Below are 19,250 nucleotides of genomic sequence, written 5' to 3' on the forward strand. Positions count from 1 at the left end.
ATTGATTGTGGGCTTCCCTGGTGGCTCAGATGGTAAAGTGTCTGCCTGCAATATGGAAGAACCAGATTAGATCCCTGGGTCGGAAAGATCTCCTGGAGAAGGAAATGGCAACCCACTCCAGTACTCTTGCCTGGAAAATTCCATGGACAGAGGACCCTGGTGGGCTGCAGTCCATGGGGTCGCAAAGAGTCAGGCATGACTGAGCAACTAACACTTCACTTCACTATTGTGATTACATAAGTATTACTCACTTAATACCACTGTATCATGATTGGTTAACAGGAAAATTATAGAATTCTGTATCACCAAAACTACCATTTAATAGAAAAACCTGTAATCACTCTTTAAAATCCAGATGCATATCAGAATTATCTTGGAATTTTTTGAAAAATACAAATGTCCAGATATTGCTTTTATTTTTTTCCCCATCAGAGCTCCAGATATATTTCTAATGAGCAGCCATGTTTAAAAACAACTGGACTATATGAGGATCTTTTACTTTTATCTAGTTTGTTTCACTTTATCTATTTCATATTCAGTGTTTCCATTTCATTCAGTTTATATTTTCTAGTTTCTCCATCTACTTTTTTTTTTTTTTGAGGTTCTTTCCCAAGTCTTTATCAAGCACACTAGAAAAGCTTTTGCATATATACATCAGTTCAGTTCAGTTCAGTTGCTCAGTCATGTCCAACTCCTTGCAACCCCATGAATCACAGCACACCAGGCCTCCCTGTCCATCACCAACTCCTGGAGTTTACTCAAACCCATGTCCATCGAGTCAGTGATGCCATCCAGCCATCTCATCCTCTGTCGTCCCCTTCTCCTCCTGCCCCCAATCCCTCCCTGCATCAGGGTCTTTTCCAATGAGTCAACTCTTCACAAGAGGTGGCCAAAGTATTGGAGTTTCAGCTTCAGCCTCAGTCCTTCCAATGAACACCCAGGACCAATCTCCTTTAGGATGGACTGGTTGGATCTCCTTGCAGTCCAAGGGACTCTCAAGAGTTCTCTCCAACACCACAGTTCAAAAGCATCAATTCTTCGGTGATCAGCTTTCTTCACAGTCCAACTCTCACATCTATACACACACACACACATATATATGTGTATGTGTATATATATATATATATATATATAATATGCATATTTTAGAAAACTTATGAATTTTTGCCTAACTAAAAAATGTACATTTTGATTCCACTTATTTTACTTAATATGAATAGAATGCTAGATTTCTAATTTAACAAAACAGATATTCAACAAGAAACAAAGATTTACTGTATAGCTCTGGGAACTATAGTTGATATTTTATAAAAAATTTATAGTGGAAAATAACTGCAAAAGTAACATGTGTATATGTATAAATAAATCACACACAAAAAAAAGAATCCTACTTTTGAAATTTAGTAATGTTTATCTTTATGCCAGTTTTTCTAAATGTCCTATGGACCTCTAATAACAACATATGAGATGGAAATTTTTTGAATATATTTGTGTAGGATATGACTGATATAAATCTATTAAATGTAAATTATTAATGACACCATTCAAGATGCTCCTATTCTTATTTTTTCTGTATTTGACAAAATATCCTCAGAGAAATGCTAATACGTCTATGATTATATACTTTTCTGCCTTACATCTATTTGATTTTTGCTTTATGTATCTTCATTATTAAGATGTCTAATGGTTTATGATGTCTACCTCCTATGTGAATGGTACCTATCATTAAAAATATTCATCTTTTTAAAAAAAGACATTTTATACAGATTTAAAAAATGGTAATGATGAAGTATTTTAAAATTTTAGAAAATAAAAGAAATCCTGCACTAAGCATACAACCTTATAAAGAACTATCAAAATTCTTCACAAAGACACCTATGTCTAAGAGCTATGCTGGAACAATGCTGTGTTGTGCTTAGTCACTCAGGCTTGTCCAACTCTTTGCAATCCCATGGACTGTAGCCTGCCAGGCTCCTCTGTCCATGGGATTCTCCAGGCAAGAATACTGGAATGGGTTGCCATGCCCTCCTCCAGGGGATCTTCCCAACCCAGGGATGGAACCCAGGTCTCCCACTTTGCAGACGAATTCTTTACCATCTGAGCCACCAAGGAAGCACGAGGGACCAAAACTTATGATACCCTTTGCGTCAACTCTTATGCTTGACTATTACCAAGAGTATATTATATGCAGGCATAGTTATTTTTATGATGCTACAAAGATCATTCCTGACTTGAAAATTGAGCTTATTCACCAGCAATCTCCTGGGAAATAGGTGTGTCTCTCAGGAAGAAAAAAAAAAAAAGCAAGAGAAAAATGCAAGGGTGGCTACTGAACAAGAATCTGACTTCTTTGGTCTCGATATGCTTTGGAGGAAGTTCCTAAGTGATAGGATGTAAAAGGAAGCTCTCTATCTGTGGATAGGTCAAAAGCTAGGAATTCCAAATTCCAGCAAAATGTCCTGAAATTGTCCCACCTCTTTGCTCTTTGGAGCAGCTATCTCAAAGCAACACAACGAATAATAGAGCAGGCTTCTCAGCACAAGAGAGCCTTTACTTTATAATCTATACTGACATTGTGCTTTTTTTCCTCTACTTATCCCATAAATAATAGTTAACTCATAAATACTCTCCTCTAGTACTGTCTTGGCAAAGACATTTATACTTGTAGCCTTTCTTATTCAAAGGTGAAATCAAGGGAATGAAGTCTGGTATACCCTTGGGCCAGAGGATATCAGTTTGGAGGTAGCACCAGTAACCAAGGAGAGAGAACTCCAAAAGGAAGTGAAATTCAAGGGGGTAAAGATAAGAAGATGACCTTTGTATTCATCCTCTCTTTTCCCTCCAACTCTGCCCTACCCAAACAAAACATCTCAAAGCACAACCAAGTTAAACTTCAGATGTTAGAAACCTGGGGTTTCTAAGAAAATACACTTTTTTCAAGAATAAAATGGAAACACATTATTTCTAATGATTATTTATGGTTTTGTTTTGAACTCAAAAACTGCTGGATACGTCAAATATACGAAAATAGTGCCTTACTCTTTCAGATATTCTTAGATTCCAAAATACAGAATTCACCATATTTTTACATAAGTCCAACCTAAGTAATTAGGTGAACCACCAAAAGGTAAAGGTTTCTTTGACTTCAACAGCATCATTCCTCAGAATAAGCATCAATCCTTCCCAGAGAAGAAAGCAAATTTACATACCAAAAAATGGCTAAATCCAATTCTCAATTTTAAAATGTGTTCTATTTGATCAACAATTTAAATTAATTGTGCTCACCAGGACTTAATGAAAATCAGTACTGAGTATTTATTCAAGATATTTGGGCTCTATTCTTCATTCTGTCCCTTATATCTCTGAGCAAATTATTGATGGCAGTGTTTCAGCTTCCTGATCTGAACACTGAGGGAGTTAAGCTATACAATCACCAATTCTATATAAAAAGAAAAAATACCTTTTTCCAAAATAAATACAGATGATTATATTCCCTTAACATGTTTCTATTTAAAAAAAAAAAAAAAAAAGTTCTCACGAATGAGAAGACTTGGGTTCTAGTTTTCACTTTAAGGTTTAGCTTTGTGATCCTGAGTGGACTTTTTCAACTTTTCTCACTTTATACAGTTCAATTTGTTTTTTTTGCCCCCAATTAATACATTACTCTGTTAATTTAAAAAAAAAAAAAGAAAGAAAAATCTGAAAGGCTGATTCTCTCTTTTAAAAAAGTCAAAAGTTAGGTGAAAGTGAAAGTCGCTAAGTCATGACTGACTCTTTGCAAACCCATGAACTAACAGTCCAGAATACTGGAGTGGGTAGCCTTTCCCTTCTCCAGGGGATCTTCCCAACCCAGGGATCGAACCCAGGTCTCCCACATTGTGGGCAGATTCTTTACCAACTGAGCCACAAGGGAAGCCCAAGAATACTAGAGTGGGTAGCCTTTCCCTTCTCCAGGGGATCTTCCCAACCCAGGGATCGGACCCAGGTCTCCCACATTGTGGGTGGATTCTTTACCAGCTGAGTCACAAGGGAAGCCCAAGAATACTGGCATGGGTAGTCTATCCTTTCTCCAGCATATCTTCCCGACATAGGACTTGAACCAGGGTCTCCTGCATTGCAGGTGGATTCTTCACCAACTGAGCTATCAGGGAAGCCCATAACATACCTACCATAAAAGGTAGGTAGGAGTGCATAATTCCCCCTTAAAGAAATCTCAAGAGAAACAAAGAGACGTAAATCTGTCCATTCAGACAAAGTTAGTCAAATATCTTCTCTCAGTACTTATTCTATGCATATAAGTAAGCATCACGCAACACCAAGGTACAATCTCACAGTACTGCAAGTCTATGCCCCAACCACTAACGCTGAAGAAACTGAACAGTTCTATGATGAACTACAAGACCTTCTGAACTAATAACAAAAAAAGATATCCTTTTCATCATAGGGGACTGGAATGCTAAAGTAGGAAGACATACCTGGAGTAACAGGCAAATTTGGCCTTGGATACAGAATGAAGCAGGGCAAAGCCTAACAGAGTTAGCCAAGGGAATGCACTGGTCATAGCACACACCCCCTTCCAACAACACAAGAGACTATGCTACACGTGGACATGACCAGAAGGTGAATAACTAAACCAGACTGATTATATTCTCTGCAGCCGAAAATGAAGATGCTCTATAGAGTCAGCAAAAACAAGACCGAAAGCTGACTGTGGCTCAGATCATGAATTCCTTATTGCAAACTTCAGACTTAGGTAGGGAAAACCACTAGACCATTCAGGTATGATCTAAATCAAATCCCTTATGGTTATATAGTGGAAGTGACAAATAGATTCAAGGGATTAGATCTGATAGAGTGCCTGAACAACTATGGACCAAGGCAGTGATCAAGACAATCCCCAATATAAAGAAATGCAAAAAGGCAAAATGGTTGTCTGAGAAGGCCTTACAAATAAATAGCTGAGAAAAGAAGAGAAGCTAAAGGCAAGGAGAAAAGGAAAGACATACCCATCTGAATGTAGAGTTCCAAAGAATAGCCAGGAGAGACAAGAAAGCTTTCCTCAGTGATCAACACAAAGAAATAGAGGAAAATAACAGAATGGTAAAGACTAGACATCTCTTCAAGAAAGTTAGAGATACCAAGGGAACATTCCATGCAAAGATGGGCACAATAAATGACAGAAATGGTATGGACCTAACAGAAGCAGAAGATATTAAGAAGAGGTGGCAAGAATACAAAGAAGAACTGTACAAAAAAGATCTTCATGACCCAGATAATCATGATGATGTGATCACTCACCTAGAGCCAGACATCCTGGAATGCGAAGTCAATTGGGCCTTAGGAAGCATCACTACGAACAAAGCTGGTGGAGGTGATGGAATTCCAGTTGAGCTATTTCAAATCCTAAAAGACAATTCTGTGAAACTGCTGCACTCAATATGCCGGCAAATTTGGAAAACTCAGCAGTGGCCACAGGACTGGAAAAGTCAGTTTTCACTCCAATCCCAAAGAAAGGCAATGCTAAAGAATGTTCAAACTACCGCACAATTGCACTCATCTTACATATTAGCAAAGTAATGCTCAAAATTCTCCAAGCCAGGCTTCAACAGCAGGTGAGCCATGAACTTTCAGATGTTCAACCTGGGCTTAGAAAAGGCAGAGTAACCAGAGATCAAATTGCCAACATCCGCTGGATCATAGAAAAAGCAAGAGAGTTCCAGGAAACATCTACTTCTACTTCTTTGCCTACACTAAAGCCTTTGGCTGTGTGGATCACAACAAACTGTGGAAAATTCTTAAAGAGATGGGAATACCAGACCACCTTACCTGCCTCCTGAGAAATCTGTATGCTCGTCAAGAAACAACAGTTAGAACCAGACATGGAACAACAGATAGGTTCCAAACTGGGAAGAAGTATGTCAAGGCTGTATATTGTAACCCCACTTATTTAACTTATATGCAGAGTACATCATGCAAAATGCTGGGCTGGATGAAGCACAAGCTGGAATCAAGATTGCAGGGAGAAGTATCAATAACCTCAGATATGCAGATGACACCACTCCTATGGCAGAAAGCAAAGAAGAACTAAACAGCCTCTTTTTGAAAGTGAAAGAGGAGAGTGAAAAAGCTGGCTTAAAACTCAACACTCAAAAACTAAGATCATGGCATCCAGTCCCATCACTTCATGGAAAATAGATGGGGAAACAATGGAAACAGTGACAGACTTTATTTTGGGGGGCTCCAAAATGACTGCAAATGGTGACTGCAGTCATGAAATTAAAAGACACTTGCTCCTTGGAAGAAAAGCTATGACCTAACTAGACAGCATATTAAAAGGAAGAGACATTACTTAACCAACAAAGGTCCGTCTAGGCAAAGCTATGGTTTTTCCAGTAGTAATGTATGGATTTGAGACTTGGACCATAAAGAAAGCTGTGCACCAAAGAACTGATGCTTCTGAACTGTGGTGTTGGAAAAGACTCTTGAGAGTCCCTTGGACTGCAAGGAGATCCAACCAGTCAATCCTAAAGGAAATCAATCCTGAATATGCATTGTAAGGACTGATGCTGAAGCTGAAACTCCAGTACTTTGGCCACCTGATGTGAAGAGTGGACTAACTGGAAAACACCCCGATGCTGGGAAAGACTGAAGACAGGAGGAGGAGATGGCAGAGGATGACATCGTTGTACAGCATCACCGACTGGATGAACATGAGCTTGAGCAAGCTCTGGGAGTTGGTGATGGACAGGGAAGCTTGATGTGCTGCAGTCCATGGGGTCCCAAAGAGTCGGACATGACTGAGTGACTTAAATCAACTTAAGTTACAATTTCATGCAATATTTAAACATAGTCACTATAATGGAGTAGTTCCTGGAACTTTTACGTTCAAATCAGCAAAACCTAGCATTTTCTATGCTACTGGCCACTAAGGGGAAAAAAAAATTACTGTAGTCTGCCAGAATGGCTACTATTGGGAATTATATTTTAAAATACTGGCTTTTTGTGGGAATTATAATGAAGATTAAGGGCTTAAAAAAAATGTGCTAAAAAAAATAATATAAACTAGAATAACAGACCAGTCTATACAGACCATCTACACCTCCTGAAGATCACAATTTCAGAAACATAAACTACTCAGCACTAAACACTTCTCAAACCTACTATTTCAGATGAGGCTGGCAGAATAGATAATAATAGTTGAAGTGTTTTAGCATCTACTTCTTTTGAGGTCCTACAAGTAATTAAGTGAATAGACTGAGTACTAAAAAAAAAAAAAAAAGGTTTTGTCAGTGACAATAACAGAGAAGCCCAAGAGTCATAGGAAACTCAAGATGTCAGAACTGGAATGAGTTGGTCAAAGCAGCTCTATGGTCAGAAATTCTCCTTCCAGTACTCTTCTCTACATATACATTTGAGATTCTGTATATTAACATAATAAATCTCTACTTAAATATAAGATCTAACACATGCCAACTATAGCCTAGGACATCCTCCTGTCTTCTTCACAAGTACTGTGAGTTCAAAACTCATCAGGAATCACCCCCAAACTCGTAGGAAGATAGTCTTATTAGCCTCACCTATTACTTCTGCCTTTATGAATCCCTGCCATTCAAAAGCAGCAGTTTGGACTACGAAACATGTAAAGAAAAAATTTGTAACATAAAGTGGCAAATGTCACAAAATAACATTACTGAGAAATTATAATAAAGACAAGAAAAATGCTAAGCTGGGGTAGAGACCCTGGTTGGAGAATTTTGATTGGCAGGAGCACTGTCATCCAAGGTCAATTTTACCCGATTTTACTAAGAAACTACAATGTTTCCCACCATTCCAGACATACAGAAACATAAGATGGTGTTTAACCACATTTAAGAATCTTCTGAGTCCAAACAACAATTTAGTGTGTGTTTGGAACCAAAATAAGGACACTAGTCTTTCTGACACGGGTGGAATCATCATGCTGGATAGCAGACTAAAGACTAAATGAATCCATTCAACTAGTTGAAGAACTAAGGCTCACTAAGAATGGGGGACAACTCAAATAGAAGAGTGATACAAGATTATTCAAGACAACACTGTGAGGTGAAGAATATGAATGTATAAAGTTAGAAGAAAAAAGTAAAACTGAAAAAAAAAAAAGATGACTTTTTAAAGTTACAGTTTGTTGGTAACAGTGTTTTATGCAAAAGCTGCAAGAACAGGAAGAGTTAAAAGCATCACAGCTGGAACCAGACACCTGTCCTCAGCATTCAACTCTATCACTTTCCAGTTATGTCAATTTTTTTTTTTTTTTAAGTTACTTAACAATTCTCTGCTTCAATCTGTACACCTCTAAAATGAGGTATCTGTGGGGCCAGGAGCAGCGTCTTCAAAACACAGGTGTTACAGTACTCTAAACAAAAATTTTATTCATAAAATCAAGTCCACCCTTCAGACACTCGTAGGCTGCACAATCTGGCCACAAACTTTTAAAGTCTTACTCTTCATTGGACACCCTTCTACTTCCAGGAACCATAGGGATTTAATGTCAGTACTGTAAGCCAATAAGCTCTTTCCTACCTCCTTGCCTTATCTCCAGCGGTTCTGTATCCAGAAAGCCTTTTCCTCACCAGCCTTCCAAGTCCACTTCTCTAGGAAATTAACTTTCCTTCCTCTGCAATTCCATACCACATTTGCCTGCACCTCTGTACAGTTGACCACAATTCCCCCTGTTTGTGTGTTCGCTGTTTTAACGCCTTCTTCTCTTAGCGCTAAGACAGCGATCGGGGCAAATCTTTTTCCAACCTCCTTGCCACCTTTCATCCCAGACTGTGCCTATGCAGGCCTGGAAAAGCGTTAGGAAATTAAGCTATATGTTTATAACCCTCATGGCCGAAGTTCCAGGAACTGCTTACTTTCGTTTATTTTGTTTGTTTTCATCCTAAAATATTGACATGAAGCCTCCTTAAAAATCAGAACACCATCATCCTTTCAAGAAAAGTTCTAGAGAGCATCCACCCGAGTCTCCAGTATGGGCATTCTCCGCCTCAGAAGTTGTGTGCGCCGCAGAGGATGGCTTCCCCTGCTCCGTGCTGTACTTGGGAATGAGAGGGCGCGGGCTCGGACCCGGCGCTCGCCCCACTCGGCGGCGCTCGGTTTCCCCAGCCCTCGCCTCCTCTCGTCCCGCCGCGGCGGCGCCGTGGGAGCCCCCGGGTCTGTACCGCCGCCCGCCCCGCGGCCCCGGCCTCCCTGCGGCCCGCCGCCCGCCTCCCGGGGCCCAGGCCGCGCCGCTGCCTCGCAGGGAGCCGGGGGACTCGCTCGGTTCCGCGCGGCGCCGGGGGCGGAGCCGGCCGGGGGACCCCGGGAGAGGCCGGGGAGGGCGGCGGCCTCCGCCTACCCCGACACGCACCAGGAGCCCCCGGCCCCGGGCCCGGCCCCGGCCTCCTCGGGCCCGGCCCGCACCCGCTGCTGAGAGACCCGCCACTTACCAACCCGCCCGGGACAGCGCCGCTCCGGGAGCCTCGGCCATGGTAGCTGCTTAGGCCGGGGTGCTGGGGGGCTCGGCTAGGGGGCTGGGGGAGGCCTGCCACTTGAGACCCCCAAAAAAAAGAAAGAAAAAGGAAAAAGAAAAGAAAAAAACTCCTCCGGTCGGCTCTGCGACTGGGCATGCTCAGTGCGGCGGGCGCTTCCGCGTGCGGGTTCCGCTCGCCGCGTTTTCCGAGCGGCCGCGGGGGCCGGCCCGGCGTGCGGCTGCGAGACAGTCGCTCTCCGGGGGCGGCGGTGCGAGGAGGACGGGCCGGGGCCGGCCGCTCGAGGCTGGTCTGTCAGCGCGGACTCGCAGCTGAGGCTGAGGGTCGGTCTGTCAGCGCGGCCTCGCGGCTGAGACTGAGGGCCGGTCTGTCAGCGCGGCCTCGCGGCTGAAGCTGAGGGCCGGTCTGTCAGCGCAGCCTAGCGGCGGAGGCTGAGGGCCGGCTGCGCGTCGCCGGGGTCACTTTCCCGAGCCTCAAGCCGTGGAGACCCGTGGGGCGGTCCTCTGTGCGGCAGAAAGGAAGCCTGCGTTCCCAGCGCGCACAAGCGGCCGCCTCCCGAGGGCAGAGCTGAGGCGCTTGGCGGCGGGAAGGTGCTGCCAGCTAGGCCCTGAGGCGGCCGCGTTTCCGACAGCGAAGCTCAAATGGACGGTGTTCCCAGCCCACTCAACACGGGAGAAAAGCTGCTTTCTTGTAACGATTCCTTCCCCTTTTAAACCTGCCCGGGTGCAGAAAAAAGAATATAATCGAATCTTTCCGACTCCCCAGAGTCAAATCGGACTGTCCAGGTCCCGCGCGCTACAATGAAAGTGAATGAGTCCACCCAAGAAGACCTGCACCTAAGGGATGTAGGAACTCGGGGAGCTATGTCGTGCTTGTCTCTCACGCCGTCTTCCCACCCGGCCCGGGCAGGCCCCGGCGCTGCCCTCTGACGTTAGCGCGGGTACTGCCAGGCCTAGTTCCCGCCCACACCGGGTAGGTGCCCTGCTCCACCTCTCGGGCTGAAGCAGAGGGGCGGGTCCGGAATGCGCATGCGCCGCGGCGGCGCCGAGGGGCGCGGGAGACGCTCCAACGGGATTGGGCGGCCGAGACTCACACCAGCCAATCGAAGGAGCAGTCGGAAGGGGAAGTGAGACCGGGGGACACTCCCTCAGAGTTGTCCCTACCCTCCACCGTCGTCCTTTCCTGCGGCCGCTGAGGAGAAAGGTTCTTCCGAGTGGCGCTGGTCCAAGCTGCGAAGTCCGGCAGGGAGACTGTTAAAACCTTCAGCACTATAACCGGAGGTACCTCATCTGCTTCATCATCACCAACACGGACTTAGAGCAGAGTCTGTGAAACTGGGCAGAGCCGCACCTGAGACTGAGGAGGAAACCGACTCTCACAGAAAGAGGGGGATAATTACAGAGTGAAGCTAAAATTCCTTAATTTTGTTTTCATTTTAACTGGCGTATTTCGTTTGGGCTTCCCAAAAGTCATAGTTTTAAAATTGATATGTTGCTTAACTGGGGTGCTGTTGAAATGTGTGCCCAAGGACATTGCTTAGTTACTGATTTTAATGAAACATATTTTGAAGCACTTTTAGAATTGTATACAATGTTTAGGCGATACGTATTATATGTTTATTTTTATTTATAGGTACCATTCAAAATATCCCTTATGGCGTCCCTCGTAGCTCAGCTGGTAAAGAATCCAACTGCAATGCCGGAGACCTGGGTTTGATCCCTGGGTTGGGAAGAAACCCTGGAGAAGGGAAAGGCTACCCACTCCAGTATTCTGGCCTGGCGAATTCCACGGACTGTATAGTCCATGGGATCGCAAAGAGTGGGACAGAACTGAGCGACTTTCACTTTCACGTAGATGAATCACAATTAAATGGCTGATAATTTTTGTTGGTTGTGAAACAGAATTTTCTGTTGTTCAGTCGCTGAGTCCTGTCCTTAACTCTTTGCAGCCCTATGGACTGCAGCACATCAGGCTTCCCTGTCCTTCACTGTCTCGGGGAGTTTGCTCAAATTAATGTCCTGTTGAGTTTGTGAAGCTGTCTAATGATCTCATGCTCTGCTGCCCTCTTTTGCCCTCTTTTGCCCTCAGTCTTTCACAGCATCAGAGTCTTTTCCACTGAGTCTGCTCTTCCATCAAGTAGTCAAAGTGTGAAAGTAATATGTTGTCCCAATCAGAATTCTTGACTGGCTAAATATAAGGCCTTACACATATGGTTTCATATACAGTGTATACAATAAGAATTTACCATTATTAATGATACTTTATTACTTAACGATACTTAACGATAACTTTATTAAAATTCTCCATGAAACATTAAATTATCTTATGGTAAGAAATGCTTAAAGAATGGATTGAAGATTTCCACTGGAGGAGTTTGGGATAATATAAGCCTCAAAGAGAGTAATTGGAATAATTGAATTTAAAAATTGGATAAAGAAAATGCATGAATTTAAAAGTGCCAGTAGAAATAAATAAAGGGATGGATGAAAACTTTTCTTTCATAGAAATGCCAGAGAATAAATGTACAACAAATAATATAATTAGAAAATCACCATTTTGCAAATCAGTCACAATTGATTCGGACTAGAGAATGCCAAAAGTCACTGGGTGAAAGATAGTAGGAGTACAGGATGTTCACTTGGTATCAAGGTATCAAGATGTTAAAGTATTAAAAGTCTGTTTTTCCCTTGCTTATTATAAAAGGGAACAACATACCTTTATCTTTAAAAAATAAAAAAAGGGACTGCCTTAAATAAGTGATCAAGGCTAATCAATAATGGGACAATCGGATGTTATGTGCTTACTGATACAATTAGAAATAAGCGTCATATGACAAATATTCTTGATAAAGTTGTTTCCCCTGAATTTGAGTGAACTTCTAGTTCCCTACCCTAACCACGCCTGGCCCCTGGGCACTTTTGGGCATGTGTGGAGACGTTTTGGTTATAACCTGGTGGGAACGGGGAAATAGTAAACATCCTGCAACACACAAGATAGCTACCTGTCCAAGATGTCAGTAGTGCCAAGCCTGAGATACATAGGGAATTTAACAGGTAAAACATAAGGAAACAGGCAGATAAATCTGGAATCTGGCATTTTCTACAAAAAACCTGGCATGGATTGTACAAATGTAATTTAAATTTTACATTTGTAAAAATTAATTTTTTTGAAAAAGAATTCTTCCAGGTTAAAAGTAATAAAAAGACATGACAACAATATGCAATCATGGATTCAAAAAGAATAGGGGAAGGAACAGAAGGAGAGGTTTTTGTGGCCAAATGCACCAATTTCAATATGGACTAGATATTGGATAGTATAATGGAATTATAGTTTTCTTAGATGTGATAGTAGTCCTTAATATTACAAATTTTATGTGAAATATTTATGGCTGAAGAGCTGTGGTGTTTATAACTATGTGTGTGTGTGCTTATGAAAGAAGGTAACTGTGGCAAAATGTTTAACAGGGAATCTAATTGGAGGGTCCAGTGTTCATTATATATTTTTAAAAATTTTTGTCTAAGTTTAAAACTTTTCAAAATAAAAATTGAAGGGAAAAGCATGGAATATACTAATTTCTTTCACATCAAGAATTAGGATTATGCTGTATGTACATAAGTTAATGCCATGTGATATGGTTGGAGCTGACTAGACAAAAAATTAGATTACCATTTTTAATAAGATGAATCATTGAATTAAAGAAAATATAAAGTCTACAATGAGCTGAAAGCTGGGCAAGAGCATAAAGAACACACAAGAGCTGTGTTAGGTATCAGTTCAGTTCTGTCGCTCAGTCGGGTCCAACTCTTTGCAACCCTATGAACCACAGCATGCCAGGCCTCCCTGTCCATCACCAGCTCCCAGAGTCCACCCAAACCCATGTCCATTGAGTCAGTGATGCCATCCAACCATCTCATCCTCTGTGGTCCCCTTCTCCTCCTGCCCCCAATCTTTCCCAGCATCAGGGTCTTTTCAAATGAGTCAACTTTTCCCATCAGGTGGCCAAAGTATTGAAGTTTCAGCTTCAACATCAGTCATTCCAATGAACACTCAGGACTAATCTCCTTTAGGGTGGACTGTTTGGATCTCCTAGCAGTCCAAGGGACTCTCAAGAGTCTTCTCCAACACCACAGTTCAAAAGCATCAATTCTTCGGCACTCAGCTTTCTTTATAGTCCAACACTCACATCCATACATGACCACTGGAAAAACCATATCCTTGACTAGACGGACCTTTGTTGACAAAGTAACGTCTCTGCTTTTTAATATGCTGTCTAGGTTGGTCATAACTTTCCTTCCAAGGAGTAAGCATCTTTTAATGTAATGGCTGCAGTCACCATCTGCAGTGATTTTGGAGCCCAAAAAAATAAAGTCTGACACTGTTTCCGCTGTTTCCCCATCTATTTGCCATGAAGTGATGGGACCGGGTGCCATGATCTTAGTTTTCTGAATGCTGAACTTTAAGCCAACGTTTTCACTCTTCTCTTTCACTTTCCTCAGGAGGTTCTTTAGTTCTTCACTTTCTGCCATAAGGGTGGTGTCATCTGCATATCTGAGGTTATTGGTATTTCTCCCGGCAATCTTGATGCCAGCTTGTGCTTCTTCCAGCCCAGCGTTTTTCATGATGTACTCTGTATATAAGTTAAATAAGCAGGCTGACAAAATACACCCTTGACGTACTCCTTTTCCTATTTGGAACCAGTCTGTTGTTCCGTGTCCAGTTCTAACTGTTGCTCCCTGACCTGCATACAGGTTTCTCAAGAAGCGGGTCAGGTGGTCTGGTATTCCCATCTCTTTCAGAATTTTCCACAATCTATTGTGATCCACAGAGTCAAAGGCTTTGGCATAGTCAATAAAGTAGAAATAGATGTTTCTCTGGAACTCTCTTGCTTTTTCAATGATCCAGCAGATGTTGGCAATTTGATCTCTGGTTCCTCTGCCTTTACTAAAACCACCTTGAACATCTGGAAGTTCACGGTTCACATATTGCTGAATGCTGGCTTAGAGAATTTTGAGCGTTGCTTTACTAGCGTGTGATATGAGTGCAATTTTGTGGTAGTTGGAGCATTCTTTGGCATTGCATTTCTTTGGGATTGGAATAAAAACTGACCTTTTCCAGTTCTGTGGCTACTGCTGAGTTTTCCAAATTTGCTGACGTATTGAGTGCAGCCCTTTCACAGCATCATCTTTTAGGATCTGAAATAGCTCAACTGGAATTCCATCACCTCCACCAGCTTTGTTCGTAGTGATGCTTCCTAAGGCCCACTTGATTTCACATTCCAAGATGTCTGGCTCTAGGTGAGTGATCACACCATCATGATTATCTGGGTCATGAAGATCTTTTTTGTACAGTTCTTCTGTGTATTCTTGCCACCTCTTCTTAATATCTTCTGCTTCTGTTAGGTCCCTACTATTTCTGTCCTTTATTGAGCCCATCTCTGCATGAAATATTCCCTTGGTATCTCTAATTTTCTTGAAGAGATCTCTAGTCTTTCCCATTCTGTTGTTTTCCTCTATTTCTTTGCATTGATCGCTGAGGAAGGCTTTCTTTTCTCTCCTTGCTATTCTTTGAAACTCTGCATTCATGGGTATATCTTTCCTTTTCTCCTTTGCTTTTTGCTTTTATTCTTTTCACAGCTATTTGTAAGGCCTCCTCAGACAGCCACTTTGCCTTTTTGCATTTCTTTTTCTTGGGGATGGTCTTGATCCCTGTCTCCTGTACAATGTCACGAACCTCCATCCATAGTTCATCAGGCACTCTGTCTATCAGATCTAGTCCCTTAAATCTATTTCTCACTTCCACTGTATAGTCATAAGGGATTGACTTAGGTCATACCTGAATGGTCTAGTGGTTTACCCCACTTTCTTAAATTTAAGTCTGAATTTGGCAATGAGGAGTTCATGATGTGAGTCATAGTCAGCTCCCCGTCTTTTTTGCTGACTCTATAGAGCCTCTCCATCTTTGGCTGCAAAGAATATAATCAATCTGATTTCGGTGTTGATCATCTGGTGATGTCCATGTGTAGAGTCTGTTCTTGTGTTGTTGGAGGAGGGTGTTAGGTATAAGAAGACAAAAAGGAGGAATTAAATGTATTTGGAGTCAATGGGATAAGTTAAGAGAAGAAAGACTGAAAATCCATTCAACTGTTTCATTTCAGTGAAAGAAAAGTTTCTCAGATTGAAAATGATAGAAGGCTTTGGATAAGGAGGTAAAAACCACAATAAAAAAAAAAATGATATTATAGCCCCTCTGAGGCACATTAAATCTTTGACCTTAAACGGTTTGTATTCCAAAGAATACTAGAATAACCTCTGAATGACTTAGATGAGCCAGTGCCAGGGAGCTCTGATGAACTGCTGAGCACATCAAGAAATGTGCTACATGCCTGTAAACAAGAAAAAAATATTTTCAGTCTTAAAAAGGGAATTTCATTCCCTTAAAAAGGGAATATGTATTTTCAACAAATGGTGCTGGGACAACTCTGTATTCCCATGCAGAAGAAAAAAGTTGGACCCCGTTTAACATCATATGTAAAAATTAACTCAAAACTGATTATAGGTCTAAATGCAAAGGCTAAAAATATAATACTCAAAATGTTAAAGCAAATCTTCACGACAATGGGTTAGGCAATAGATAATGGCAACCAAGCACAATTTTAAAAACAAATTAGATAATTTAATCTTCATGAGGTGATCCTAAGATGGTGGAGGACTAGGATGGGGAGACCACTTTCACCCCACAAATTCATCTAAAGAACATTTGAACACTGAGCAAACTCCACAAAACAACTCCTGAATGCTGGCAGAGGACATCAGACACCCAGAAAAGCAACCCATTGTCTTCGAAAGGACGTAGGACAAAATATAAAAGATAAAAAGGAGACAAAAGATTTAGGGATGGAGATCCATCCCAGGAAGGGAGTCTTAATAGAGGAGAAGTTTCCAAACACCAGGAAACCGTCTCACCGGCGTGTCTGGGGGAAGTGCTAGAATCTCGGAGGGCAACATAACCGGGAGGAAAAATAAATAAATAAACCCCACAGATTATGTGCCTAAAGGCAAGTCCCAGGAGAGAAGTGCCCTAGACGCTCACATCCGCCACCAGCAAGTGAGGGCTGAATGGAGACGAGCGGGTGACATTGCTTAAGGTAAGGACCAGACCTGAATGCCCTGAGGGCAATCTTAGGGAGCTAATGTGAAATAACAACTTAAACTGTGGGATAGCCAGAGAGAGAGAATTATCCCGCGAAAAGCCCTAAACTAAGGCAGTGCCGGCCCACTCACAGAACAAGGGACTGAGCAATACCAGAGAAGAGCTAGCCAGCTGTGGAGTGGCCCATCCCCTGCCGGTCACAGGGGGCAGGAGTGTGCCAGCCAGAGCCGGAAAGGGGCAAACTCGGCCCCATAGAGGGCATCCCCTGCCAAACTGCAAACAGGCTTCCAGTTTCTAACCAAAGACTTCCTGAGATTCTGGATGGTTGACATCCGCCAGGAGGATCACAGCCAGAGATAAGCTCCCCAGAAGAGACACACGGCACACCAGAGTCGGGTGCACCAGGAAACCGAGTGGCTGGGACCAGGGAGGTGATAAGACTCAATGCACCTGAAGAGAGTGTGCTCGCCAAGCAGATGGTCGCCTGAGCTGCTGGAGCCGGGGAAAGCACAAAACGCAAGCCCAACCAAGTCTGCGCCTTTGTGGAGTACCCAAGAACCTGAACCTGAGCGGCTTAGATCTGGGATGTGCACACAACTCAGAGCCCGCTCCCTGCAGAGCAACTTGGAGCCTGAGCAGTGTAGACTGGGAGAGCGCACATGCCGTGAGCAGGGGCAAACCCAGAGTGGCTGGAACACTGCGAGTGCTCCCCACACAGGCCAGTGATATTTGTTTGCAGTGCTCCTCCCTCCCCACAGCACGACTGAACAAGTGAACCTAAACAAGTGACCACCACACCCCCTTGTGTCAGGGCGGAAATTAGACACTGAAGGGACCTGCAAACAGAAGCCAAATAAACAAAGGGAACCGCTTTGGAAGGGACAAGTGCAACAGATTAAAACCCTGTAGTTAGCACTGACTACATAGAAAAGGGCCTATAGATATGCAAAGTATAAGCTGGAACAAGGAACTATCTGAAACTGAATGGACACCACACTGCCCACAATAGCTCCAGAGAAATTCCTAGATATATTTTTACTGTTATCATTTTTTAAATTTTTTTATTTTTTGAAGTCCTCTGTAATTCTTCTAATTTTCATTTTTATAACTCACTATTACCCTGCAAAAATAAAAATAAAAAAGACCCTATTTTTAAAACAAACTTTATGTATTTCTTATACTTTTTGTGATTTTGTTTTTTTTTAATATTGTATTTTTAAGAGTGTAACCTCTACCCTAGATTTTTAATCTTTGTTTTATAGTATTTGATATCAATTTTGTGCATTTAAGAATCCAATCGTCATACCCATTTTTACTCAAGAGTGTGATTACTGGCTTGATTACTCTCTCCCCCTTTTGAATCTCCTTTTTCTCTCCCAGGTCACCTCTATATCCTCCCTCCCTCTTCTCTTCTCAACCCAATTATGTGAATCTCTGTGGGTGTTCTGGGCTGCAGAGAACACTTAGGGAACAGAGTACTGCCTAGATCTGTCTCTCTCCTCTTGATTCCCCCTTTTCTCCTCCTGCTCACCTCTATCTCCTTCCTCCCTCTTCTCTTCTCTATGTAACTCCGTGAACCTCTATGAAGGTTCCAGACTGTGGAGAACACATAGGAAATTGTTTACTGGCTAGATTGCTCTCTCCCCTTTTGATTCCCCCTCTTCTCCTCCTGGTCACCTCTATCTCCCTCCTCCCTCTTCTCTTCTCCATGTAACCTGGTGAAGCTCTCTGGGTGTCCCTCACTGTGGAGAATCTTTTCACCACTAACCTGGAAGTTTTATTATCAGTTATCTGTGAATGGAGAAGTCTTGAGGCTACTGTAAGAATAAGGCTGAAAACCAGAGGCAGGAGGCGTAAGCCGAAAACCTGAGAACACAGAACTCCTGACTCTGGGGAACATTAACTGACAAGAGATCATTCAAAAGCCTCCATGCCTACACTGAAACTAAGCACCGGCCAACAGCCAATAAGTTCCAGAGCAAGACATACCATGCAAATTCTCCAGCAATGCAGAAACATAGCCCTGAGCATCAATATACAGGCTGCCCAAAGTCACATCAAGCCGATAGACATCTCAGAACTCACTACTGGACACCTCATTGCACTCCAGAGAGAAGAAATTCAGCTCCACACACCAGAACACCGATACAAGCTTCCCTAACCAGGAAACCATGACAAGCCACCTATCCAACCCCACCCACAGTGAGGAACCTCCACAATAAAGAGGAACCACAAACTGCCAGAATACAGACAGGCGACCCCAAGCACAGTAATATAAACAAGATGAAAAGGCAGAGAAATACTCAACAGGTAAAGGAACATGACGAATGCCCGCCAAACCAAACAAAAGAAGAGGAGATAGGGAGTCGACCTGAAAAAGAATTTAGAATAAGGATAATAAAAATGATCCAAAATATTGAAAAAAAGTGGAGTTACAGATAAATAGCCTGGAGAGAAGGATTGAGAAGATGCAAGAAATGATTAACAAGGACCTAGAAGAAATAAAAGAGAGTCAATATGTAATGAATCATGCAATGAATGAGATCACAAACACTCTGGCGGGAACCAACACTAGAATAATGGAGGCAGAAG

General features: G+C 42.5%; 1 protein-coding gene and 1 long non-coding RNA gene across 3 annotated transcripts in view; one reads left to right on the top strand and one right to left on the bottom strand.

Moving 5' to 3' along the window:
* TDRD3 (tudor domain containing 3) overlaps positions 1–10,386 on the bottom strand; it is a 204,196-nt gene extending 193,810 nt beyond the window's left edge. Inside the window, exon 1 of one of the 2 annotated variants that reach the window (XM_043892527.1) lies at positions 9,468–10,386. In XM_043892527.1, coding sequence (XP_043748462.1) covers positions 9,468–9,647 — 180 coding nt within the window. In that variant the 5' untranslated portion in view covers positions 9,648–10,386. The remainder of the gene's footprint in view (positions 1–9,467) is intronic. The other variant, XM_043892526.1, reaches the window with a different exon arrangement.
* A 22-nt stretch (positions 10,387–10,408) lies between these two features.
* LOC122687077 lies at positions 10,409–13,067 on the top strand. Its single transcript, XR_006339009.1, has 2 exons — positions 10,409–10,789; positions 11,142–13,067. It is a non-coding gene; the product is annotated as an uncharacterized LOC122687077 (long non-coding RNA).
* Positions 13,068–19,250: the final 6,183 nt, after the last annotated feature.

The sequence above is a fragment of the Cervus elaphus genome, chromosome 30 (genome assembly GCF_910594005.1).
Source record: "Cervus elaphus chromosome 30, mCerEla1.1, whole genome shotgun sequence".
Classification (NCBI taxonomy): domain Eukaryota; kingdom Metazoa; phylum Chordata; class Mammalia; order Artiodactyla; family Cervidae; genus Cervus; species Cervus elaphus.